This window comes from Falco rusticolus, chromosome 3, assembly GCF_015220075.1.
Source record: "Falco rusticolus isolate bFalRus1 chromosome 3, bFalRus1.pri, whole genome shotgun sequence".
Taxonomy (NCBI): domain Eukaryota; kingdom Metazoa; phylum Chordata; class Aves; order Falconiformes; family Falconidae; genus Falco; species Falco rusticolus.
This window is the reverse complement of record NC_051189.1, coordinates 55,651,371-55,678,085: the sequence shown is the minus strand read 5'-3', so window position 1 is coordinate 55,678,085 and position 26,715 is coordinate 55,651,371. Positions and strand designations below refer to the sequence as shown.

Sequence of the window (26,715 nt, the reverse complement as noted above, 5' to 3'; positions counted from 1 at the left end):
ATGACAATGTGACATTGCTGTTCAGAGCAGCATGAAATTTAAACCAGGAAATTTCTCGAGATTAGAGAGAGGAATTTCAATGCTAATTGAAGAATGGCAATTTTCTTTCTCTATAGCCTGTTCCTCCTCACTTCTTTTTCTCACAAACACACTTTCTACCCCCAAAAGTAAGCAATCACTCAGGTGAAACTTTACAGGGAGGTGGGACCTCATGGCTCCTGTGAGCTGCTGAGGTGGCCTGTAACACTAGCACCGCACAAACCAGTGTCGGCAGCAGATCTCTCCTGAAATACGCTTCAAGTTTCTCAACACCAAGTGTCAATCCTACCACATCACCACCAAGACCTTTTCTTGGAGGTTTTTGCCACCGCCTTAAATCTAAATGTGTCTTTGGAACCTTTAGGACTTCTTGGGGCCATCTCACCATCATCTGCCCTGAGCATGACAGGAGAAATGACAGACACAGACGGTCCCTATGCCTTTCACATATGGATGGCTCACCCTGGCCCCCTCTCCACACCTCAAGTGAGGTGTAAGGGGAATTGTATTGATGTTACAGCATCAGCAAGGGAAGCCAGGACTATGCCAGCAGAGACAAGATACACATGAACCAGCACTGAGAACAGAGCTAGAGAAGACTTTTGAGCAGTGGTTACAGGAGGGAAAAGATCAGGACTCAAGACACAGCTTTGACATCCTTGTTTCATTTCTTTCCACTAGAAAACTTTATTTCTGGACTCATAGTATGGGATGGGACAAGATGGGACCACACCTGAGGTTTCATTTACATCTGTACCCTTGATGTATACAGCCCATCCAATCCCACTAAACCGCGTATTTCCCCCAATTTACAATCTTGCCTTGAAATTCAAGTCCCAGCCTCCCCGTAACTTCCATTCATTCATTACCCGCTGGCAAAGAGCTGCAGGTTAAGTTCTGCCTCCTTCATATCACTGACGGGCATAATGGCTACTTTGCTGGCAATTTTAACAGCTTCAGGTCAAAAATAAAGCACAGATACATTTGATCAGCTTCAGTTCAGGGAATGAACACTCAGAATACTGATTCAAAGAAGTATTCAGCTAGCTGCAGCAGTCGCTCTGGTCTCTGACTGACTGGTCAGACTGATGCTTTTTTTCCCCAGAACCCCTGCTTTTCAAAGCATATTTGAGAGACTTTTGAAGTTCCAGGGTTTTCTTCTGTAAGTATTGCTCCTGCTGCAGGTCAATATTAAGGCAACATAAAACTCTTACAATATAAAACACAAGACCTTGTTTTTCAGAGGAGATAATATATTTAAGGCAAATGTTAACATAAAGCCAGACTTTAATATGATCCCTCACAAAGAATAGTACTTTAATCCATCAGTAGTCCCATTAAAGCCTTTGGGATTACTCCTGCAGTATGGTGCTTTTCAAAAGGGGCATAGTCATTAGGGTGCTGCTCTGGGAAGTTACACCATGGTTGCAAGGAGGGTGCGAACAAGCTTTTACTACTGAGAATCTACTCGTTAGTCCTAATGATGGTTTGAATGTGGCTGATTGCATCTTGCCTCACTGGCAGAGTAGAAAAGAACTCTTTCAATTAGTTTTGAAAATCAATTAATTTAATCTGAATACTGCAGAATACTTGATATTTACAGAATATTTAGGTTTGTGCTAAACCTCAAGTTTTTAGCCAGAAGCCTCTGGCTTTCAGGCAGCTTGTTCCCATAGGAACCCAGTCACACTGGCATTATGGAGATGGCTAAAACATTTCCAAAAACAGCTACCAGAATAATTCTGCTATGTATTCCTTCTACTGCTCCAGTTTGAGTGTATGGATTATGTCTTATTATATCTAGTTGGAATTACATCCCCACAGGACAAAGTGAAATACAGACACACACACACGCACGCACGCACATAAGCACACGTTCATATATATAGAGAGAAAGCCCAAACGTTGTTAATTCCTTTTGGTGTGTATTTGAGCTATTTCTTTTCTTTTCTTTTTTTCTTTTTCTTTTTCTTTTTTTTTTTTTCTTGAGGGGCTGGCACAAAAACCAGCAACCTCCAGAGAGTAAATTAGAATGAAACCATTCACTTTTTCATGTGGAAGAAGAAGGAATTACTACTGCGTCAAACTTCCCAAAAGAGAAACCTGCAGATGCACCAGATATATACCAAATGCCATGCTAGGAAAGCTGTACCCTCCTGCTACATTGCTGCTTCGTTCAGTTTGCTTTCTGGCCCCTAAGTAAGTTTTCTTTTGTACTGAATTTTAGAATGGATCTGACAGATTCTTTCCAGCTCTTATTTCTTTACAGCTTAATGGATTTATCCCTTCCTTGAAGCTCAAGCGGGTTTGTATTTTAGTCTTTTGATTTCAATGCTGTCTCTCTTCCCTTACTTTCTTCTACACTTGAATGCTTCATTTATTTAAACAGCCTCATTGATCTCAACATGAAGATTATTGCACCAAGGTGCTATTCAGCTTGAGCAGAGACAGCAGAAGACTTTCGATCTGTCTTGCCAGGGGATTGCCTTTCCATTTATGTCATTTCCATATGTTGCTTACAAAACTTTCCTGAATGAAAAACACTCACAGGGGAAATGTATCCTGTTTAGACCAATTTTTAGCAGCTTTAATTTCTATTGGATTATGTAAAATGTGCATGTGGCAAGTTATGGTTATTTGAGATCAGGTTGAGCTGCTGTTCTCCCCCGCCATGGCAGCCAGCTGCCCCGGCAGACCCCAGTGCAGAGCTGGGGCACCCATGGCCATTCCTCCCAGGAGCGCGGAGGGCTGGACTCCCTCCCCTCCCAACATGAAGGCAAGCAGGAGGATTTGAGAAGTGCAGGCAGCAGCCCCACGTGAGCACCAGGGCAGCAGCCCAGGGCTGCAAGGAGCCTCGAAAGACCTCCGGGGGGCTGTGGTGGGAAGCCTGCGACCTGACCCAGCCTGCAATGAGACCCCCTGGCCAGGCACATGCCAGCATCAGAGGCATGCAGCATTTGGCAGCTCAGAGGTTTTTGGGGGCAGCAGCTGCCCATGATGCCCCACAGCCCACAGCTGAGGCTGTCCCCACATCCCCCCCCACCAAGGTCACCACCATTCCACCTTCCTTCTCAGCAGCTCAGTTGCTTGTGCCAGTTTTTTTGGCCGCCCTGGGACAGAGGCAGAGCTGATCCGGCTGGATTTTATTACATTGCAAATTTGCTAGTGGCAAGTATTTTCCTGGGAGTATTGCTTAGAGGATCCAGGCAGGACCCATGCCTCATCCTGGGGGCAAGGAGAAGTGGCTGCAGAGCTCCCAGACCTCCATGCAGGTGCAAGGGTTTTATTTCTCCCCTCTGGTTGCCTGCTTTCCACACTGGCCCACCATGAGTGCTACCCACCAAGGATCTCCCGAAGTTAAAAGGGTTCTGAAACCTTCCCTGAGATTTCAGAGTGAGCCAAGTGCAGCAGTCACCAGATACCACATTGCACACAGGCTGAAAAATGCCATTGAGCCGAACCCAAAACTCCAGCTCCTGCCGCCAAAGTTTTCCATTTGCCTCCCTCATTCCCCTTGGAGTCACACACCCAGAATTTAATATTTTCAAGAGGAAAAAAAAACCAACCATCCTTTGAACCTTTTTCCCCTCTTTTTCTTGGATATTAAACATTTCCAGTCAAGCGGAACTTGTAGGAGAGTCTCTGAAGTGAAACACTGCACCAGCACGTCCCTCCAGGAACTTCAGATGCTATTTATTTAATGCTTTTACTCATAGAAGACCATGTCTGAGAAGGTGTCAACAGCGTTTTCACCCTCACCCGGCTCCTCAGTCTGACTGTCCTGTGAACTGGAGGATTTTCCTACCCTCGGCAACCAGCAAAGTGAAGGACTTGCTCACATGAATGTTTCAAAAACCTGCAGCCTCTTTTAAAATTATCCCAAGGCGATTAAAAATTAACAGATGCCATGACGAAGACGGATGTTCTTCCAGGCCTTCCTCTGAAATCTTAACGTCCAGTGACTCTGTACTTGATTCCAAATTTTCTCAAAATGCTAAAGAACAGGACAAATCACAGCTGTCACTTAATGAAAACCTTAAAGAACCTCTTTTTAGCAACCAGTCGTTCTGTGCTACTGCAGTTACAAGTTGCTTTTTATTTACAGCACTGCTTAAGGAGATTACCAGGCAGACAGGACATTTGCCCATTCCTCATTTAATAAAGACTACTCTATTTTGAACCTCACGCCTATGTTAACTTATTATGATACTGCAAAAAAGAAATACAAAATCCTGATTTCACAGAAGAAAGCTGCAGCAAGACAAGGACAAACAGAGACAGGGGTTGTTTTCTGTACAAGTGCCCACAGTTTTTGTTTTTCAAGGGAGGGAGGAGCTATGTGGCCCTGTTCCCATTTAATCGCTCCAGTAGAAGCCAGCAATAGCCACATTCCAGTTGCAGTTCCGACATGGCCACCTTCCTTGTTTTGTCTAGTTATCCCACAAGCTCACAAGGCATGGGAGAGCATTTTAGCAGCACCCAGTAAAACAGAGCTCCCAGTTCAGTGTGGGTCTGTAAGGGATCCAATAGCATATAGAGCAAACAAACCACAGCAGCAACAACAAAAAAACCTCAAAGCCAGCTTATGTTGAATGAGGAACTTTAAAAAAGCATGCAAAAAAAGTGTGAGGGGGAATTCATGTCGGATGTGCACGCCCTTAGCCCCCACTCTGCCCCCCGTGTGTTTGCATCAGTCCCAAGGTTGGTATCTTTTCCTCCTGCAGCTCCTTCCCTCTCCACATCCTAACAGGCTGCTCCCTCCTCTGCTCCGCTTGGCTGCTTTGCACCCGTGGCCCAGCAGCTGACTCCCCAGTGCCTCAGAGCTGCTGGGAATATCCCTCCCAGCACTCCTGTAGGTCTGGGGACTGGATGTGCTCGGCCCGTTCAGCAAACGCAGAAGGCTGAAGTTCGCTCCATAAAGATATATCCTCATTGGCAGTTTTAGCTGCTAGGCAGGAGTAAGTCCCTAGCTAGCATATGCAAGCTATGATTCAAAGGCTTAAAACTGGACAGAGGTGGGTGGATTTTGACAGAAAGGGCACCTCCTCCTCCTTCCCCAAGCCCCACCTCAGAGACAGAAGCCCACCTCCTGAATTCTTGTCTCGGTCTTGGGATGCTGGGGTATTTCAAAGGAAAGGTCACAAGAATTCCTAATGTGGGTGAAGCAATGTGTTTTTCTTCGTCTTGCCCTTGGAGACAGCATAACCATTTTGACCAAAGTTTTCCAAAAAACCTTTGGCCTGAATTGGATCTAGCATGGATCTAGCAAAGGAAAATGTTAAGTGTTCTTAATAAATGGCTGTTGCCACCAGCTTCACCTAAAGGTACTATTGGAGTAATGATATGGACGCCAGTTTTGACTTATCTAGATTGCCCTAATTTCTCCTAGAGACAAACGACTATCGAGCTGGCTGTACCACCCCTATGTGCACTACTAGCTTGCTGCAGAGCTCCGGAACCTTTCAAGGCATGCACAAACATCACGCATGCCACACCTCTGACATCCAAAATAACTGGCAGGTTGGGTGCCCTGACCATCCACACCTCAGCTGATCTGCAAACACACCATTTCGTCTTCGCTGAGGGCACCTGCTTCTGCACGCCCTGCCCTGCCGTCACACACATGACTCCAACTATGATGTTAGGCAGTCACAAATCTCCCACTTTGCCGCTGCCATAGATGAATTTGGTTTTATGTTAACTTGGTAGTGTTGGCACCTACCCTGGAACAATGCAAGCACACAAAGCTAGGCTCTTCATAGAGTGGCAAGTGTGGACCTACACCGATCCAAGGAACGCTGCTCTTCAAACAAGGGGACACTCACGGTAGTGTCAAGCTTTTACATTCAAATTAGCAAAGGCAGACCTCAGCAAATAAAACACTGAGGCTCCTGAAAAATCACCAAAGGGAAGCACAAGTACTTAGCATTTCTGAGAATCAGGCTAAATTTACAACAGACTGAAGGTTAGGGCCTGGCACCAAAACAGGCTTTGCTATCCAGACGCAGTGTTAGTCTTTTGTAAAGAATTTGTACTGTCTTTATCCAATTTCCATTCTTAACTGTGGCTCTCACTGAAATGTGTTCAAACTCCCTCTACTTTTTTTCTGCCAGACACTCCTTCTAAGCAGAAGGATTACTGATTTCATATTCCAAGTCTTCCTCCAATGTTACAACTGCTTTCCTCTTTTGAAGTGCAATTTGCTTCTGAAAAGTGACTCTGGGAAGGAAAGAAAAAAGCATTTATAAAGATTGCACACTTCTTGTTTCTCCAAAGTCTTGCACAGTAAGAGTGCTCACAGCTACAGGAAACCTGTTCGACTGTTGGGATCTGATAGTGATATCCATGACCACCAGTAATATCAACTAGCGCGCAGAAGCGTTATTATCAGACTACATCTTTGCTGAACCTTGCGTAACAGCATTACCTGACTGATTCCAACCATCAGAAAACAAGCCTGCCAAAATTACAAGAGACAATTGCATTTATTTTTTCTTCCCCTACCTGCCTCGGTCCCGCAGCTCTAACAAGTATCAGTGACAATAAGAAACTTGTGTTTGTCACTAAAGCAGGCAAACACTGTGCTGAGGCCATTCAAGAACTGGCCTGGTGACTCACGCTGGTGACTCACAACTGGTTATTCCTGCAGAGTTAACTCTCAGTATAATACAGATCTTGCCTCTAACTCAAATTCCAGGTGAAGTTTTCAATTCACCTGCAAAAGTATTTTTAAGCTTGACAGGCTTGGCAGGCGGCTCAGAAGCCCAGCTTTAGCTCAAGGTCTGGGGCCTCTTGGACTGGCTCTTCATGTCCAGCTGGCCGCATGCTCGCACTGCAGCAGGACTGCCCTCATGCTGAAGCAAACCCAAGTCAACATGAGGCTTCTGCACTGGATGAACTCTCCTCTAAAGGCAAGGTACTCGGAGGCACCGTTTGTCCAGTCTCACTTCTCAGACTGGCAAATTGCTGAGCTTTCGTTTTTGTCCCAACTCCCGCCAAGCTCTCTGATCTCTTTAAAGCCAGCCTCTCCAGTCACCTGTGTTAATGGGCCCCCCAAATTCCATGTTGTCTCCGAACACCCACAACTGATGAGTCTGTCTTCTAGTTCTTGGTGCACGGGGTGAAAAAGCCATCGTGCTCTACCACTCCTATTACCACTTGTCATCCAACCGTTTACATAAGCCCGTGACCTCTGAAATAAGAGCATTTGCTTGTACTTGGGTAGAGCTGGTTGGTTGGAAAAGAACTCAGGAGAGGGAAATGATTGAAAAAGCAGTGACAGAATCAAGCTTCCAGAATATGTCTTTTTGGCTTTCCTCCCAGGTTTGCTATTTCCGCTAGTCAACCACTGGTTCCCCATCAAAGAAAAAAGTTTCAACCAGCAAAGTCCATTTGTGTAATATTTCCACATACCCTCCAGCAGACAGGACTACTATAGCATATGTAATCATCTATAGCTTTGCTAAGCACAAATCAAAAGGACATAAGTAGCTGGAAAAAAAAATCACCTTAGGTTGTGCACATTCATTTAAATTTGCTACTAAATGTATGAACAGGTCTAGAGAACCTGATATTCCTAACATGCCAATTATCTTTGTACTCTGGTACCCCACTCATTATCAAAACCAGCTTCCCTTCAGACTGAAAAAGTCGTACTTTTCTTCTTGCATGTGGCTTCCTCAAACAGATTTATTCTCACATGCAGTAGGAGGGATGTTTTAATCCACCATCAATGTAATTTTTGGAAAAGGTGGTCTGTGCAGACGCAGTCGTCCCCAGAGGTGGCTTGTGCATGTTAAGACCACGGGCATCAGTTTAGGTCCACCGAAGTAGTTAGGCTGGTGAGCACAGACACGCAATTTGCAAAGGTTGCGCTGGTGACAAGGTGAGCTCAGCTGAATGAGCCAAGCTAGCAAAGACCTACAATTTATTCCTGACCCCTCTAATTCTGATGCAAGGAGGTTTGATAAGCTCAACTGTTCACACAAGCATTCCTGACCTCAGAGATAGTACAGTAAAAAATCAGGTGCCAAAAAGCATCTGGATGCACCTGTGGACAAGGTGGGGGGTAACACTTTCCTCTGGGACAGCTCTTAGAGGAGCTCCAGAACAGAGGTGGTGGCTCCATTTAAAACAATGCCTACAACAGACTAAACTACAGAGATTTAACCCAACACAAATAGTTTTGTGAAAGGACTACACACTTCTGCATGCATAAAAATTGTCCAAGTTAGACCAGCCTCTGGAACCCCACCTGGCATTTCGGTGGTGGTTCTCCTTCCCAGACCTATATCTCATGAGAAGCTGGATTTGGAAAATATGCTCCAGGATTCAGTTGCCATAGCAAGTTTTTAAGCTCCAGAGAAAAATACACACTGTTTCTGCTTCCCTCAAAGATGCAAGAGGAAAAAAAAATCCCACTGTATACCTTTCTCGGCTGTAATGTGGGAGGCCTGAGCTTCATGACCTATCTGCCATCTAGTAGCAGTCCTTGGACCAGATGTCAGCATCCAGTGAACATGCTCTCAGGCTACAGAGCTGGGACATTTCTCTGTTGACCCAGGAGCCCTCCTCCAAAAAGTCCTGAATTCTCTTAAAAGTAGTACTGTCTGAAAAGGAGCATGGAGCTCCTCCACAGGAGCTGAGTGCATCGTTGCCCTGACACCAGACAACTCACTGGCTTCCACTGCAGGGATGGGGCCTCTGGGCAGAAACGGGCATTGCCTGCCCCATCAAAAGGGGGCAGCAGGCCTGCAATTCCTCTCCAAAACAGAAGTTTGAAGGACACTGCAACCATGGAGGTACAGAGCATCCACCCAGCAGGTGGGAGCTGCCAGCTGGGCTCTTCTCTGAAGAGGCGAGTCTAGCACTCAGGCCTACCCACTTCCCATCCAAATGATCCATCTCTGACATGCCACAGGGACAGGCACACCAGTGCCCTCTGTTAAGCCAGCATCAATGTAAACCTCAAGAGAGCAGACTGAAATGAGAATGTCCATCTCAAAATAGCACTTACCTTTCTAAGAAGGTGGGATCTGGGAAACATCCTTGTCCTCCATCATTTCCTCTTCCCTTGCTCACTGCTTCCTGCCCAGGATGCTGCCCATACAGCATCCTTACTACATAAGGAGCACACCCCTGGGACTTGGCCCATTAAAGTTCAGGTTTTATGGCACTCAGTAAAGGCCAAACATTCAGAAATCAATCCAAGTCAGAGAGCTCCATTCTAAAGTCTCTGAATGCTCAAAAGATCAATTTCAAAAAGATCATGAACCTGGGTCCATAGCCTCCTCCGACAATAGGATTAGGTTCCCCTTGCTGATCAATCTTTTTTAAAAATCAAGTTAGCACGCTTTTGATAAAATTGTAGGGGACATTACGATATTTTGTGAGTTTGGGATGGCTTGTAACTCATCTGCCAACTATAACCGGACTATAAATACAAGTCATTGTAATGTTTTATGAAGAAGGTGCACGTCGCTATCATGCAACAACCATATGCTCTGCTGTTTGTATGGATCTGTTATCCAACCCTTATATAAGCCGTTGATGGAATTATCATCGCAGGACACTTGCAGCACAGTTGTGTGATCAAAGTAAAGTGATGAAGAAACGAAGGAGCTTTGTGCTGAGGTGAGACCGGCCACTCGCCATCCCCAGCCGCAGCTGCAGGAGGAGGGAACGTGCAGACCCACTCAGCTGCACGACAGCCATAACTTCGGAGAGGACAGGGAACACAAATCTGGGGCTTGGGCTACATAGCAGAGGGCAAAGTAAATAATTGCACGTTCTGTGGTGCAGGGGAGAGGGCAGGGTCGGGGAGGAGGCTGAGGGAAAGGCTGGGGGGGCTGCTTTAATGGTTTAGGGAACTCGTGCGACGTTGCCTGCACGCACCCGCCCTGCCCGGCAGCAGGCCGCCCCGGCTGCGCCCCCCGCCTCTCCCTGCTCGCCCTCCGGGTGCCCCGGGCACCGGCCCCCACCCGTGAAAAGCCGCGGGGCAGCACCCCGGCCGGTTTCCGCGGCACGGCTGCATCTCGGTGCCGGTGCCGCAGCCGCAGCCGCGGGCGCGCCGGGCCGAGCCGCAGCCCCCGGGTCCGGTGCTGCCGGTGCCAGGCTCCGACGGCCATGTGCCGTGTACTACGGGCACAGGCTCCACCTTCCCCGGCTCCCGCCCGCCCCCACGCATCCAGGAAGGGAAAAAAGAGGAGGAGGAGGAGGAGGAGGAGGGAAGGGGGTGAAAGGGAAAAAAAAGAGAGCGAGGTTGAAAGGAGGGAGCTCGCCGAGACCCACCCTTCTCCCTCCTCCTCCGGGCTGCTGGCCGGGCTTTTGTTTTCCTCCAGCTCCCCATTTCCCACACGTGATTGCCGTGTTATTGCACAGGGCGCTCCGCGGCGCGGCTGCACCTATAAATACGGAGCGGGCGGGCGGCGGGGGCCCGGGGCAGCGCGGCGCGGCGCGGCCGGGCGGAGGGCACCGCCGCGTCACCCCCATGCATCCCGGCGGGCCGACGGCACCCGTGCCCCGCCGCCCGCCCGCCTAAGGGGGAGGCAGCGAGAGGCAGCGCCCGGCCAGCGGGGAGGGGGGGGGGGAGCCGACCGACAATGGCGGCGGCCGCCACCGCCGCCAGCCCCGGCAGTCCCGCCGCCGGGCCCCTGCCGCCGGCGGAGCCCTGCCCCAGGAAGGGGCCGCCGCCGCCGCCGGGGCCGCCGCAGCCGCCGGCAGCGCGTAGCGACCCCCGCCGCAGGCAGGCCGCGCTCTCCTTCCTCACCAGCATCTCCCTCGACGGGCGGCCCCCGCCGCCTGGCAACGACGGCCCCGCCGCCAGGCCCCGCCAGGTCCCGCCGCCGCCGCCGCCGCCGCGGCTGGGCAGCCCCCCGGTGGCGCCCGCCGAGCCCCCCCGGGCCCAGGAGGAGGAGGAAGAGGAGGAGGAGGAGGACGCCTTCGCCGCGGTGCAGGTGCCGGCCGCCGCCTTCCTGGGCGCCGCATCGGCGGGCAGCCGCGGCCGCCTCAACTCCTTCACGGCGGGGGTGCTGCCGGCGCCCTTCGGCCGCACTAGCCCCCAGGGCCCCGCCGGCGCCAGCGGAGAGCTGGGGCAGCCCGGCCCCGCCGCCGCCTTCGAGCTGCAGCGGTCCCGGTAAGCCGCGCCGCGGGGATGGTGGATGCGCGGGATGCGGGGATGATGCGCGGGAAGGGCGGGCGGCGGCCGGGCGGCGGGGGGCGGCCGCGGGGAGGCCCCTCAGCCGCGGGGCGGGAGCGCCGGTGGCGCGGAGCCTCCCTCCGCCGGGCCGGCCGGGCGCTCCGCTGCCGCCTGGCCGGGGGGAGCAGCGGCAGCGGCGGGGCTGTGCGAGCGTGCAGGGGCAGGTCTGCCGCGGTGCAGCCTCCCGGGCTGCGACGGCCGTGCACGCCTGGGCGCGAGTGCCTGGAAGTCGGGCTCCCGCTAAGCCGTGCGGGCGGCAGGCTGCACAGCCGCCGTCCCTGGCGGCCGCCGAGCGCGTCTCCCGGCGGTGGTCACCCCTTCCCGTGGCGGGTGGCGGATCCCGCCCGCCCTGCTGCCCCGCTTCATGGGGCCAGCCCTGAGCCAGGCGCGCCGCAGCCGGCTCTGTAGCCCGCAAAGGGGAGGGGGATCTTTGCGTCGGTGTCCACGGATCAGGGTGCACACGCGTGGTGTAAGCGGCGTCTCGCTCCCGCCCTAAATAAGCTCTTTATCTACAAGCACTTCGTGTTCCTCTGGGTTGTGCCTTGCCGCCGGGTACTTTTTGCCTTCTAATTCCCAAAGGAATAACCTCACCTGCTTGAAACGCTGACACTTCTGGCTCAGAAGATGCAGTCATGTAAAGACGTACAAAGGCATATGCGTTAATTGTTCCACGGGTACAAAATTATCTTCCTTCGTTTCTTCAACAGCATACTCGGGTATCAAAGTGGGTGGGTGGGGGGCAGAGAACCGGGGAAGAAGCTGGAGGAAATGACTGCTCTCCCCAAACTCACATCGGGCACCACTCCCACATTCCCCATTTGCCACACTCCCTTCTTGTTTCTCCCTTGGACAAATAGGTAGACTTTGAGTCACATGCTATCGCAAGGCTTTATAAGGGTAATTGAGCGTAGATTGCTCTAGAAAAATCGCTTTCTTAACCAACCAGCTTGGAGAGATTGGAGGTGTTCCAGGAGAAAGTTGTCTTAGCTGTGTTGCCCCACCGTTGGTTGGTTGGTTTGGGGTTTTTTTTCTTCCATCTGGATTGTATTGGTGGCTTTTTGAGCCCCTTTTCAGGTGCTGTGCTAGGGAGCCCCACCTTCCCAAGCAAAATGCCTGCTTGTGGGTTACTACCCATCTTCTCTCCATCATGTGTCTCTCAAAACATTTCCTGCGGTGACAACCCTCTAATTGCGCCGTGGATCACCGGCACAGCAACGTGACACACACACACACGTTTGTGCATTTTGGTCTGTGATGTGGTTCTGCACACTGCTGCCCATGGCCTTCTGAGTGAGAAGTCACCCACAGACCACGATTTTGGAATTCCTTTTTGCTCTTGAACTTCTTACTTGTTGGTGATAAAGTGCTTGGTAGTACACTCTTAGTGTTCAGGAGGCTGGATTCTTCTCAGCTTTCCAAATCAGTTTACTATTGATGCAGGATTCCTGTGTTACCTTTCTGGATTTCCAAGGATCCTCCTGTTTCCTTGCTTGCATGCTTTGATCCTGCACTCAGTTCTGGGAAGGATGCTCAGATCTCGCCTGTATCACTTTTTCCCTCAGCCTTTCCTCTTCCCTGTCATTATTTTCCCTTGCCCATGTTTGCCACTCTCAAAATTTTTCCTTCCACAACCAATACTTTTTTTCTTTGTTACATGAGAACTGTGTGAAGTTTAAGAGGCAAAGGTAATTACTGCTCTTACTTACACCCTAGAAGTCCAGCATCATGCAAGTTTGGCCATACTGCGAGCATGCAGACAGGCGGAATGGATAGCCCGGGTCCATAGCAAGGGAGGTCACCTAAGAAATCCTTGTCAGGGTGCCCCTCCAGTGCTATAACACCCTTCCTTTGTGCTGTGTATTTTCTTGTGGTGTAAGATGTAAGGAAAGTGCTAGTTTTCTCATGCTCTTTTATTTTCTTGAGTGCTAGATTCAGCTGTGGCGGAGACCTTGCATTACTCCACTAACAAGTGTGAGGCTCTCTATTGTAGCACTTGCTTACTGCTGGCACTGGTGCAGGAGAGAGCTCTGGGTTATGCCCCCGGCTTTGCTGGCTGCCGTGATGCTGCACATGTGCAGCCTGGGGCAGATTTTGGCCTGCCTTCAGTTGATTTTTTTTTCTGTTCTGGAAAAGGTATGTATTTTTAAACATCAGGAACGGACAGCTGCAGACTGTGGAGGTTGTATCAAGTGTTCGCTTCTCATCATCTCAATGAAAAGACATGGTAGGGGCTCCGATTGCTGGGTTCACTCTTGGCTGCACAGAAGATAAATCGCAGGCGTGCACAGGGCTGGCGCAATCCCAGGAACAGAGGGTTCGAGCAGACCTGCTGCTGCTCTCTTCATGGAGAGCGAGGAGCCAAATGCCCAGCATGGGGCCTGCCCTTCTCGGCACGATGGGGTGGGAGTCAGCAACTGCCCAGAGACAGGCATTAATTAGCTCACCTGAAGTAGGATGCAGAGAAGCAGAGAGGAGAATCGGAGATTTTTTTTCTGTAGTTCATGTGGGCCTCTTGCTGTGTCTCCTCCCACCCTTCCACTCCTTGCAAAGGGCTTGAAATTGAGTTTGATGCGATGTTTGACAGACTAGTCCTCTGTGCTGAGAGGTGTAAGTTACAGCGTGAAACCTTTTTCTGTTACAGTATCAGGCAAGACAGGCTGCCCTGTTGTTGTTTTTATTTAGTTTTCAGAAACCATTGTGAACATATAATCAGAGTTTCCCGGCTTTTTTGTTTGTGTTAGCAGTTTGTATAATTGCATACTAGTTTATATTTAACAAGGTTATCATTAATGTGGTTTGGGTTTGTGCTCTATGTGTATTCATAAGAAACAAATGATATAAAAAGAGAACACGGAGCTTCTAGCTGCTTGGAGGCTAGTATGTAATTATATGTAAATGGAAAAAAAAAGCACGCTTGTTCAGAAGTCAGCTTGTTGGTGCCAAAGGCTCCTGTGCTCCTGTCTGGTGCAGAAAAGAGTTTGTTTCAGTTTTGTGATGAATGGGTGGCTGAGGGCAGGAGGCGCTGGAAACTGGGGCCAGGTTCTGCCAGGTTTTCCTTCATGTCAAATTATAATTAATTTTAATAGCTTCATGTTAGTGAGGAGCTCTGTGGAACAAGGTTTCACCAACACCGGTTTAAAATAATCTCAGATCCTGCAGATTAGGTGATGGTCCCAGGTACTTGTTTTTGTCTGCCTACAGTTCTTGTTGCCATAGTTTTCTTTAGGAAGAATACTGCTGTTCCCATATGCGAAGTTTCATTTTCTGTGTAAGCTCTTTTCCAGCGGGCCAGCTGGTTAGAAACGAGTGCATGCTTTTTTGTGGGTGGTTGTTTTTGTTGTTTTTTTTTTCTAAGGAATAAAATCAGGGATTTGATTTGGAGTTTAAACATCGCTTACAGTTGCATTTGTCTGTGTCGTTGTGTCAGGCTTGAAGGCAGATGGGCAGGAGAATTCCTTCTGGGAGCAGCTGGTGCTGGGAAGGAAGCAGGAATATCTGCTGAGTAATCACTGGGGGGAGGTCCACTCAAAAGGACATTGAAGTTATCATGGTCCAAATAGATTTTGCTTCCCAATTTATTAACCTACAAGATTAATCTCAGTTATGATTAGTAAAGCTTGCCAAGATTCTTTGTTTCTACCCGTTAGAAAATACAGAGTTGTGCAAGGCCTCCATACTGATCTTCGGGAGAGATGCAGTGAAGGGAGATGCTGGAACGGTTGACTTGCCTGGCTTTTGTAGGACTTGCAAAGTGCGATGGGTTTTTAGCACTGAAGGAAGCCTCCTGGATGTTGCTGAGGAGCTCTGAATCCACCATTTAGTTTCATGGTGGAGGGCTGAGAGGTCAGAGCCTGGTCCTCCACAGCCTTGGGCGGGCGGGCAGTGCAGGCGGAGCCCACCCCACAGAAGATGCCTCCAAACTGAACATGCTGGAGACAAAAGAAGAGTCTCTCAGAAACAAGTGTCTTACAGGCAGAGTCTTGAAAGAGGAGCAAAACAAAGAGCTGGGGGCACCGTCCACCCTGCGGGGTCATCCCAGCATCAGGAGTTGGCTTGTGAGCTGCTGGAAGCACATCGGACCTTTTGTGTGTGATGGAGACTGCTATTCACTGAACCTAAAGCCCTTCAGGCAGCCTGAGTTTCAGAATGACGTGGACAAGAATAGCGTGAAAACAGCAATTTAATGGTCTGACAAGTGAATGGGAAGTACACATGCTGAACTAAGTCTTTTCATAGGTGTGTGACCTTGTATACCACTGATGATTGCTGCCTGTAAAGAAGGGGATGCTTACTGACTTCAGCTGTCACTTCAGGAGAGTAAATGGCCTTCCTGTGCTACCCTGAAGAGAGGATGTTCAACAACAGGGTTAAGACTTGGGTAGTAAGGGGTGTTTCACTAGTTGCAACAGTGTCCTGCTCCATCTCTTGGGGCAGGTCCCTCCTGGCCTGTTTTCAGTGCTAACAGGCTCCGTGTAAGGCTTTGATGCTCTTCCTAATAGCTGCCACTCCACCCCAAGTTGCAGGCTGCTCCAGGTGTCCTGGGAGAGACACTGAGTGCACTCATGCCCTTCGGCACCCGCACGCTGAGAGGCAGAGCCCTCATGGTTTCTTCGAATCGTGCAGGAGCAGTCGCTGACTGCCGGTGGGCTGTCTGAGCTGTGCAGGTGCTGAGCACAGCCACCCCCACATCACACTGACCAGCATCCATCACTGTTGGTCTCTGCCTGCCTTTTCCCTTGTTCAGGGCACAGGTTTGTGCTTCCCTCTGCTTCCTTTGAAACTTGTGGAAATGTGGTCATCTTCCAGATTTTATGTGAAGTTGACCAGTGGTTCAGAAGTCGCTGCAAAACAACATTGCATAGCAATGGACTGCAGAGGTGCATCAGCCTTGTTCTCTTTATACACAAAGCTTTTAAAAACAAATCTCGTGGAATTCTGCTCTGGCATGTTGTAGGCTTTTATTATACTACTTAGCAAGCATCTCTGGCAGATAAAAAGGTAATATTCATCAGACAAGGAAAAAAACCCTTTGCTGTCAGTTCTGACGAGGAGCTGGGACAGAACGTAGTGTTCATGACTACCAGGGGATTAATTAGACGCCTTCACAGAGGCACAGATGCTGAGAGGGAGCTGCATCTGCCGAAGCCTCAGAACCCGCCAGGTTTTGGAGTGAGACGGTCTTGGAGCTGGATGGGTGAGAGGGCTCAGCTTGGGTGGGTGCTCATTTACGCCTGTGAGAAAAGCTGAGCCGGTAACACGTGAAGAGTCGTGTTTGTGTTGGCTGTCTTTGCTGGCTGCCAATTCCAAGCTTTCGATGTCCAACCCTCCCTCGGGAAGTCCCATAGCTTACCATGCAGGTGTGTAGCTGGTATGCAGTGACCCCTCATTAGCCATCAGGAGGGTGGAAGAGTGAGACATTTCAGCAGGTCTGCTTATGTGGTTGGGGCATTTCTTTTACTTGAGCTATCTTCTTGCCCTTTTCTTTACCAGCAAAGCTCCTGTGCAGGCAGCCAGACCAGCCTTTTTCCTTAGGAGCCCGCTACATGGCTTTTTGCTGCACAATATTGCTGCAAGCGTCTTGAAGTGATGAAAATCAGTAGAAACCATGTGACTCATCAGCCCTCCAGACCATCACAAAAACGTAGTTTGGTGGTAGATAGATAGGGTAATGACGAATTATAGTTTGATGACAGCTTTTGGATAGGAAGTATGCTTTAATTTGTAATTATTATGACTTTGAGAACACTTCTGGTAGAGTTACAGCTTGACTTTGAACAGTTCAAAACAACTGAAACATGAATATGAGATTCCCAAGTGAAAGGAAAAAACCCCAACCCTCTAGTAATTCTGTAGCTTCCTTGTTTCAAAGAAGTAAATACCAGGTGGGCTGCCCAGAGGCTCTGTAAAGTGGTGAGTGTGACAGCAGGTAAGGTGAGCAGCAGAACCAAACTTTGATTTTTTTTTTTTTCTTTTTTAAAATTTTTGTCTTCCCAATATCAGTGTTTGTAGTCTCTCAGGCAAGTTCTCCACCATAAACATAAAGGCTCATCTTCCTAATTTAACCTAAAAATACAGGAGTTTGGTTTCACACGTTGGGACTTCTACACATTGAAACTTCTATAGACACCAGGTTGTCCCGGGATAAGTATGGGAAATCGGATTCTGTTTGCAAATAGGACAAGCTGGTGCCAACAGAAATCTATATGCGAATATCCACAAAATTCACCTCTGGACTACTACGCTAGTACCTCTGAGGGTGTAGATCAGTCCTTTCTTCTGACAAAATCTCTCTTCCACACCCAGAGTTGCTTTTGATGGCTGTGGGGCTGCCACCAGATACCAGGCTTAGCAGCGCAGCAGGTGCAGCGAGACACAGAGCTGGCTCTTCTTACAACCCAGCTAAAGAGCCCCTTGCCAGTTTGCTGTAGGAAGTACTATTCCTAGAAAATGGAAATGACATAATTTGGCATATGGAGAGTATCTGTCTGCCGGCCTGCAGTTTGCAAATAACACACTTAGAAATTTAAAGAATGGTATTTGATTTCATAAGAAGGCCTTAGCAGAAGTTTTGTTTGCTGCAATAGTAGGGTAAAGAGCTTGGCAAATTAGCTAGGAGAAGAAAAGAAAATTTCACCTGTGGCTGGAGAAAACAGTGTGACAGTGGGCCAGTAGGAAACTTTTAGGACTCTCAGGGTTTGCTTTTCAGGCTGCAATATGCAAATTTAGAGGAGTACATATTTAAGGAACTGTAAGGTTCCTCTACAGGGGCTACTGTGTTATATTCGTAGCAGCTGCTTTCCTGTCATGAATGCTAAATGTATTTTCTATTCTCATGATCTATTTCAAAGTCAACATTGCTCTTAGCAGCTGTATGTCAGAGCGTTTGCCTAAGGAAGGTTTTCTATTGTGGAAAGTTTCAAAGTGAATGAAAAGTGAAGCAAAGGCTGCCTTCCTTTCTAGCAGAAGTGTTTTCTGTTGTTTTTTTTTAAAGCCTTTCATGCCATACATGAATATAAAGGGCAAACACATGTTCTTAGCAAGTGGTTGTGTTTTCCTTCATGTTGTTATAGATTAGGCTAGCAGTGTTTGGAAACTGAGGAAAAAAAGATACGCCCAAAACAACTGAAATGTGTTTTCCCCTACTTGTCTTGGATGACAGAGGAAGCTATGTCCTTTCTGACCTAGGATCCTGCAAAGCCTGAACTGTACATTTACATATGTATAAAATTACTCAGTTAAATCAAGCACCAGTGTATAAAGTTATGCTAGTAAGTAAATCTTGGCAATATCAGGGACTTTACTGTATAATATTCGTGGGATTAAAAAAAGAGAAAACTAGAGAACTTTAATTATAATAATTCTTCAGACAACGATGGATTGCATTTTGGTGCTTCCACAGATAATCATACTACCAAGGTAAATATGATTAGGTTTTCAGATCTACATGCTGTCAAGTTAAATCAGACATAGGCACATCAGTTTATGGGTAAAGGTACTCAAAAGAAGGATAAATTTTCCTGCAAAAAAATAGCCCCTGATTTTGTGTTAAAGGGAAAAACTGTAAGGTGGGTATTATGCTGACTTCTTTCTGCACCACCTCATGCAGCTGGAACTGAGCTGCATATAATGACCAGGGATGAAGCTCTTCAGCTTGCATTTCCCTTTCTTTGGGCTTTGAGTGGGATGTTGAGCACCAAGAAGTCAGTAGTGCCACTCGGTTTGCAACCTGCTTGCGTGCAGGTAACTTTTTTTCCAGCCATCCACATGCCATCAGCTGTGTATGGCTACACCAGACATAGCTGCACATATGTGCACATATGTTTGTGTAGACACAAAGGACAGAGAAGCCATACTGGGATGCAGTGGCAGTGCCCCAATGCAGCCTCAGCAGGTACCAACCACTAGGTCTGTTGCTGTCCTTGGAGTTGAGCTTGTGCCTTCTGCAGTGTGGGAAGGCTGGTGATGGTCACTCTGTCCTCTCCCTTCCTTGGGACATGATTTCCTTTCCCATTTCAGGATAGAGAAAGAGCCACTGCAGGTACAGGGTCAGCAGCTCCCAGTAAGGAAAGTGGCTGGATTAACATGCAGGAGGCTCTAGCATTCCCAGCATCACTGTTCCTGGTGGGTTTGTCGAGGGTGGAAGTGCGGGGAGAGGTCCCAGCCCTCCAGCAAAGTTGGATCATGTAGAGATTAATATACCAGAAGGGAAGAGAAGGAGGTAAGAGACTCTGAGCTGAGCTGTCTCCCTGTCTGACATGAGGTGTACATAGAATCATAGAATCGTTTAGGTTGGAAAAGACCCTTAAGATCATAGAGTCCAACCATAAACATGACACTGCCTAGTTGACCACTAAAAATATGTCCCTAAGTGCCACATCGTGTTGGCGTGGTGGCATGGATTTCAATTTCCTCACAATGAGAGGATCAGATGTTACGACCATTGCTTTTTACAGAGATAACTCACAGCACTGGGGCAGCCTGTTCCCCACCATGGCTGCTAGCAGAGAATCCGATTGTAACCCCAGCATGGTGGTGTGCTCTTTGAAGGGTGCAAGCAGCACAGCTTCACCAGCCTGCTTCAGAGGGAGATTTGCTGCATTTCAGTTTCCTGGGTGCATAGTGCTGGAGGAGGGGGGAGCAGAGCATCACTGGCCCAGGGACCTAGGATGCCTTTGCCACTCAGAGAGGACTGTTGTGTCACTTGGCAGGATGGCTGGTTTTATCCAATACCCCCAGCACATGTAGGGACAGAGAAGGCGGAACCAGGAGATGAATGTCACGTAAGGCCCTTTGCCTTCAGACCTGCTTGTGTTGCATACATACATTTCTGTGTACGTAAATACAGTCCGTACCTGTGGTTCAAGAATCTCTCGTTACTCCTTTTCACAGAGGCGTGGGCTAGGAACCTGCGCTTCCCACCCGGCTGTGCTCAGCCTGTCTGAGGAATGTAACATCAAGCAGAAGCTAGATGTCAGCTGGGGTCTGAAATGTGTCTTGGAAATGTCTTACTCTTGGGTGTTTTTACTCACCAACTTTATTCCTTGCATTTTGTTCATCATACCCCTCTCAGACAAAACTTTTTTCCTGTATTAGTACCTACAGATCCAACAGAAAAGGAGATTAATTTCCTCCTTTTTCTGTTGCGGTTGCAATCAGCTACACCTAAGCAAATGCGAGGTGACAGAAGGATTTTGCCCACGTGTCTGTGGGGTGCGGTGGACTTGCACAGCAGGGAGTGAAGTCCTGGTTAGGTGACAGAGCTATGTGACAAGGAAGACTCCATCTTGATGCCTGGGATGTGGCAAAGAGTCAAGCAGGCTTGGTAGTTACAAGCAAACATCGTAGTTCTCCAGATTTACTTAAGTGAATGATACTGTTTCTGACTGTAAAATACAGAGGTGTTTTTTGGGTAATGGGAAGAGTGGAAAAACAGCTTTCAGATGCTGCAGTGCAAAGTACGGTTTAACTGCTTGGGTAGGTGAGTTGTGCAGGTGCTGCAGCAGGTTATGTAAAAAGGCGTGGAAAGCTCGCCATCTGCTATTAATAGTCTTGGAAGCATGGTCTTTAAAACACAAAGGTATAATTACGTTTTCTAAAATGGAGTTCACATAACCTCCTGTCTTCACCTCATTGTGTTTCTCAGGAGCCTCCTGTATTTTATAAGGCTGTTTTCTTAATTAAATCAAACCTTTTTTATTTTCAGTTGGTGGTGTTGACCGTTTGTAGAATGTCATCTTTTGGCATAATCTATTGCAGAAGTGGCAGCTAAAAGGTGATTACTTAAAAAGGCAGAATTATTTACAGCAGAACACAGAGTGCCACTGTCAAGTATCTCCATCATGACCCTTGAGATTTCTTTGTAAAGCCTGTATTTCTCTGTGTGCATGATTCGCCTCAAGATAAAATCCTTTTCTATTTTAGAAGGCACTCCAGGTACTGCAGAACTCAAGAACAGCCTCACAAATAGCAAGTGTCTGTGCACATGGATTTTAAGGAGCAGACTTTATTGTCCAAGGTTTTTTGCTTCTGTTTGATTTAAATAGATTATTATAAATATTGGTTTCTTGTTTGTTCATTAGTTTCCTTATTGACATAAGGTTATTCAAGTCAAAGAAAGTGCTAGGGTGTAACAGGGAGCAGAGTTTGAGCAAATGCATTTAAAAGTAAAAAATGCAAATGGTATGAATTTGCCAGCACCCTTAAATAGGCATTTTCAAGGTGATATTTTCTGTTGCTGTCCTCATGCTCTGCGTGAAAGTTGCATGGATGATGTGAACAGAAATGCGTGTTTCCTCACAGTGAGTTTTTGAGCTCGCAAGCTTCCTTCTCCTGGAAGGATGTAGCCTTGCAGCAAGAGCAAGGATTTTGTTCATGGTGTGGTACTGATGCTGTGCTTAGTGCTGTACCAAGCTCAGTTATTCCTCCATATCCCTCAGGAGCTAAGCCCCAAGCCCACAAACTGTTCTGTGCAGTAGGGCAGTGCACAACAGTGTGGCTTGTAACTGGGATTTACTCCTTTGGGGAGGATGGGGTGGGAGCAGAGAGGCTGGAATGAAAAAGCCCTTGTGAGCCACTGTGTGTTTGCAAAGGTCGAGGCATCTGAAAATGAACGAGCTCTGAATTAATTGCAGGGTTGCTCTGGTACAAATGAGAACAGGATTAGGCCTGTCTTTTCTGTTCTAGCTGCAGAGGTAATACTTTCAATCTGCCAAGCGATTGCATATCTCAAGTATCTTACTGGATAAATGAATGTGATATCAGCAGTTGAGGGTGGCATGGTTGTTCATGTCACTGACAGTTGTCTTGCAGTTGCGGTTCTGTTTTGTACGATCCCCAGGAATATTTCAACAGGGTTATGTCTGGGTTTATTTGGTGTGTATCACTTACATTTGTTAGAAGAAATGCAGCTTTTGAGCGGTTCTTGACCCTCACATCCATGTTCCCAGGATGTGGGGTTATGCTAATGAAGACCTGAGTTCACTTCTCCAGCGTTTGTTCTGAATTAGATGTCAGTCTTGTGTTATTCCAGCTAAAGAGAGCGGAGCAATCGAGCAATTCAAGCTGGGATTTTTGAAGAAGCCTCTGAACTATGAATTCTGAGGAACTCTTTGAGCTCCTGTGAAAAATCTCACTTTGAAAAGACAGCATGTGCTTTTGCTTTATGGGTTTTCACAAATTCTGCTTACCACAGCATCCAGACATGCCCCCATTTGTACACTTGTCCTTCCTGGCATTTTTTTAGGGAGCGGGTGGGTGGCATTGTGTTAATTGTGGTTCTGCTTTTATTGAAGTTAACAGCACACCTCTGGTTTAATCACTGGGTCAGAGAGCTTGCTTTGTGCCGATACATCAATAGAAATGGACACAAATGCTATTTGTAAAACTTGAAATGTGACTTACGAGGCCATGGCGCTATTAATCCTTTGCATCTTAGCCTGTGGAGGGATGTAGGCCTTAAGAAGTAGAAAACTGAGGTGCAGGCTGTGCTTTTCTAATGCAATGTGAATGTAATTCTCTGACTGCTCTTCAAGCTGTAGTTTCCAGCGTGAGCGTAGAATTGGAACAAAAAAGACATCTCAGAGGCTTGGTCAGCTCCTTGCCTGATGTTCCCATGCCATGCTGTGGGGTGATGATCGGTCCCACCAGGCTGCACTCCTTGTTTTGCACAAGCTGTTTAAACATCCAGCGTGCTGAAACAAAGCTAAAGAAGAACCACCAGCACTATAAATTATTTAAACCTGGAGCCTTTGCAAGAGAATTGGGCCTTCTCCATCCAGAAGGGCCGTGCCCATGTCGCTGAGCAGCATGGCCCAGCAGGAGCGGGTTGGTAGAGCCAGAAGCTTGATGCTGAGGACCAGATGTCCACGCTGCGGATGTTCAGACCAGCTCTAGCCTGGCCCTGTGGCCTGGACACCCAGCAGTAGTTGGAGGACAGGTGCTGTGCTCCTGCAGTGTGTCACCTGGCCTCCTGCCACTGGAGGGAAAGCGTTCCTGTTCCAGGGCTGCTCCATGCTGCGGAGAGCAGCACGTTGTAAGCGGGCATGGGCAGAAGACTCGCTTCAAAAGCGTGTCTCTGAGCCAGAGCCAAGCATGACGGAGGTACGCCTGTAGAGTCACAGTTCCTTGTTCTAGGACAAAGGGATTAATGATGAGCTAATTAAAATTTATCACACCCTTCCTTCCACTTGGGTTAATGCAGTTTTTGTTTGGCCCTGTGAATTCAGGTGCCTTTTCCCTAGTCACTTCCACTAGAAATTACTGACTTCCCTTTTTCTACTGTGGGTTTAAAAAAGATATTGTAAGGAAAATATTTTATTTTTTTGATTAATGAATCGGAGCACTGGGCATCTCGTTTCTTTTTACTGATCCATTGTAGACTTTCTAAATCTTAATTTCTACATGTGGTAGATTCTGTGAAAATGGATTATTTTTTTTTATTACAGTTATTCACATCTTTCCCCTCTGTTTAGTGGAAAAGGTGAAAGAGGAAAACCAAAATTACAAAATCCTGTATCACATGTTGATGGCAGTTTGTGAGCTTGATCAACGCAGAGGTCTACTGTCATATCCAGCATGGTTTTACCCTTGCCCCATGCTGTTTTTAGACACAGACATGCAGTGGCTGAGGAAGTAGTGGTTTCTCTTCACGATGTCTGGGGAGGAGGGCTCATTTGTTTAATGAGAAGAAAGAAGAAAAAAAGCACTTCTGTACAAAGTATAGCTAATTTCACTTTCAGTGGAAGCAATAAGGCAAGATTTTGCCTGTGACTCCTATGGAAGTAGCTACCAAACGAGCTTTCGTGTTGGGTCCCACCCAAGATTTGCAAGAGGGGAACCGCACTAGGGTTTCGCACAGTCAAGGGTTACGCTTCTCCTCTGGCCTGCTGTCTGTGCTTCTCGCGTGCACATTTGTGTTTCTCCCCTTTCCCACCCAGATGCAGGCAGCGTTTGGAGAACACATCCATGCATGTGTCTGCTCTGACCCACCCAAGCACAAAGCCATCTCCCTCTCCCCTCCACATTAGACAAGCTCATTATTGTTCAGGTCTGAGGAGGCAAAGGATGACGGAAACAAAACAACACAAGTTTTGTATAATTTGGGGGGGTTCTGCTGCTGTGGGGGCCATGGCCCTCATGTAGTGACACTTAGTTCATACTTCTTCCTCTGCAGAGACTTGTGGGAGAAGGGAAAGTGCTGTGGGTGCTTGGGCAGTGGGAGAGATGGCAGCAGAACTGCGTTTTTGGTTCCTTTGCTGGATGGATTCTTTGTAAGGTGCTGCTGCTTCTAGAGGAGAGCTAAAGGCATATAAATGTCCTGTTTTCCAAATAGCAGTTAGCAGATCCTGCCCAAGAAAGGAAATCTTTCCAGCTCTCCTTACTGCTGTGTCACAGGTAACTGAATGCTGCTCTGTTAGCACTTGCATCCCCCATTTGACTTGTTGAACTTGTACAGATGGTTTCCTGCTTTTGGGATCAAGCATCCTGATAACCACTGGCAGGAGCGTTGCTGGCTGCGCCACGGCAGCTCCTGTGGGAGAACCTGAACATCGGCTGTGGAAGAACCTTAGCATCGGCTGCAGACCCCTGGTTTGCTCCCCTCCTCACTATCGCTGCTGCCTCCTTACACCCTCTTGCTCTGGAAAGCTTCACTGTGGGCACAGGGATTACTTGACCGTTCCTTTTGTTGCTGACACTGTTCTTGCAATCTGCGAGGCTGTGTGGCACCTGTTGGAGCATGGTGGGATGGCTGGAGCTGTCACTGAAGGCTGTAGAAATGCTTTACTTCAAACAGTAGCTGTATGTCCACATTATATTTGTCCTTTTTAGTACAAGCAAATATATTTATTCTGTATTGATAGCTGTATTTATTCTTTATGAGTTGCAGGGTTAAGTTTTTTCCAGTTGCTAAATCACAATTTTTTTCTGTCTAGAACAGCAGCGGTTCTATTCCCAAATTTGTTTTTCAATTTTTTAATTTTTTCTTAAAAACGTTCAAAGCATGCTATGCTTGTTGTGGTTAGGTGCAAAATTAGTTCACATATAATAAAAACAAGGGAAGGAATTAGGAAGGGGAAATACTCAGTTCTAGGGCCTCTTTCTCTGTACCCCTTCTGGCAAAATACAGAGAAAATTTGTGTGCAAGCAAGTTCAAAAGGATGCTTAACAGTTTGTCTCCATACATTGTAGTATTGTTGTCAGGATACTATTTTCTGTGTTTTGCTTACTTACCTAGATACTACTTTACATATAATTTGAAAGCTTTAAGTTACCAAAAATACATTGCAAAATCATATTCTTCCTGAGCTCCTATTTAAAGCCAGAAGAAAGAGGTAACTATTTACAGATAACAAAATGTATTGTTTTGGGGAGGAATATTATTTCTTTAATTGCCTGTCTGATACCCGCCTTGGAAGATCAAGTATCTTTGGTAGCAGCTTTGTGGTCTATACCCTGTTTGCTTAATATCTGTCATAAAATGATGTAACTGGTACTGGCGTAGGTAAGACCTGAGGTTGTGTTCAACTCCCTGGTTGGGTATTGCAAATGGAAACTGTTGTGTATACATAATCCCATTAGGCAATATTGTTGTTCAAAATACCACCACCACCCCTTTTTTTTTTTTCTTTCCCCTCTCACAACAAAGCTCCTGGGTCTGCGGTGAAGTGTTTTGTGACACATTTTTGAATGGGCCCTTTGCCCTGCTTTCAGTTCTTTAATGCAAGAAGCTTTACCAGGAAACAAGAATCTCTTTCTTCTCTGTCTGTGTTTTTTCAGCTTGGGGCTGTGATGCTGAATATGCAGACAGACACACAAGTCAGATGATCCAAGATGTGTGGTATTATAAGGTTAGCAGTTTCACACGATGATAATTCAAAATCTGTATCGGAGTTGTTAGGTCTGCATTTAATGTCTATGCCATCTAAATGTGTCTTAATCCTTTTTAAAAGATAGACTGCTGTGTGTTTTCACACCACCCCCCCCCAAGGCTGTTCTAAAGTAAATCTTTTGAAAGAGGTGATTAGTTTGAAACAAGTATTTCTAAATTGGCTGTTCTCGTTGATAAAGAACTGTATAAAAATAGAGCCTGATCCTGCAAACACGTGCAGACACATTCAGTCTTACTCTCCCAGGTAACTTGCTGCATTTGGCTTATAAAGTCATTGCCTAACACAGTCAAAGTGAGCGGTTTTGTAGTTTCATTTCAGCATGAGCCCCATCAGCCGAGGTTTCTGCAGAAGTGCATCATTAGTCATGCGGTTAGTACCTTTGTTAAGAATATTGAAGTGCATGAGTTTTTGCAGGATCAGATCAAATTATTGGTATAGGTGACTTTTTTCCAGTTATCAGTCTGGTATATTTTAAAATCTTGGAGAGAATGTGCTTTGAGTGGTCACCTTTGAGATGCTTCTGTAAATGAATGTGTGCAGTTAGTTTTTGTACTATTAAAAGCTAAATATAACTTGTTGCAGCCTGGGAAA

General features: G+C 47.3%; 1 protein-coding gene across 2 annotated transcripts in view; it reads left to right on the top strand.

The window, feature by feature from the left end:
- Nucleotides 1-10,240: 10,240 nt before the first annotated feature.
- CABLES1 (Cdk5 and Abl enzyme substrate 1) overlaps nucleotides 10,241-26,715 on the top strand; it is a 72,707-nt gene continuing 56,232 nt past the window's right edge. Inside the window, exon 1 of one of the 2 annotated variants that reach the window (XM_037379410.1) lies at nucleotides 10,241-11,173. In XM_037379410.1, coding sequence (XP_037235307.1) covers nucleotides 10,641-11,173 — 533 coding nt within the window. In that variant the 5' untranslated portion in view covers nucleotides 10,241-10,640. The remainder of the gene's footprint in view (nucleotides 11,174-26,715) is intronic. The other variant, XM_037379409.1, reaches the window with a different exon arrangement.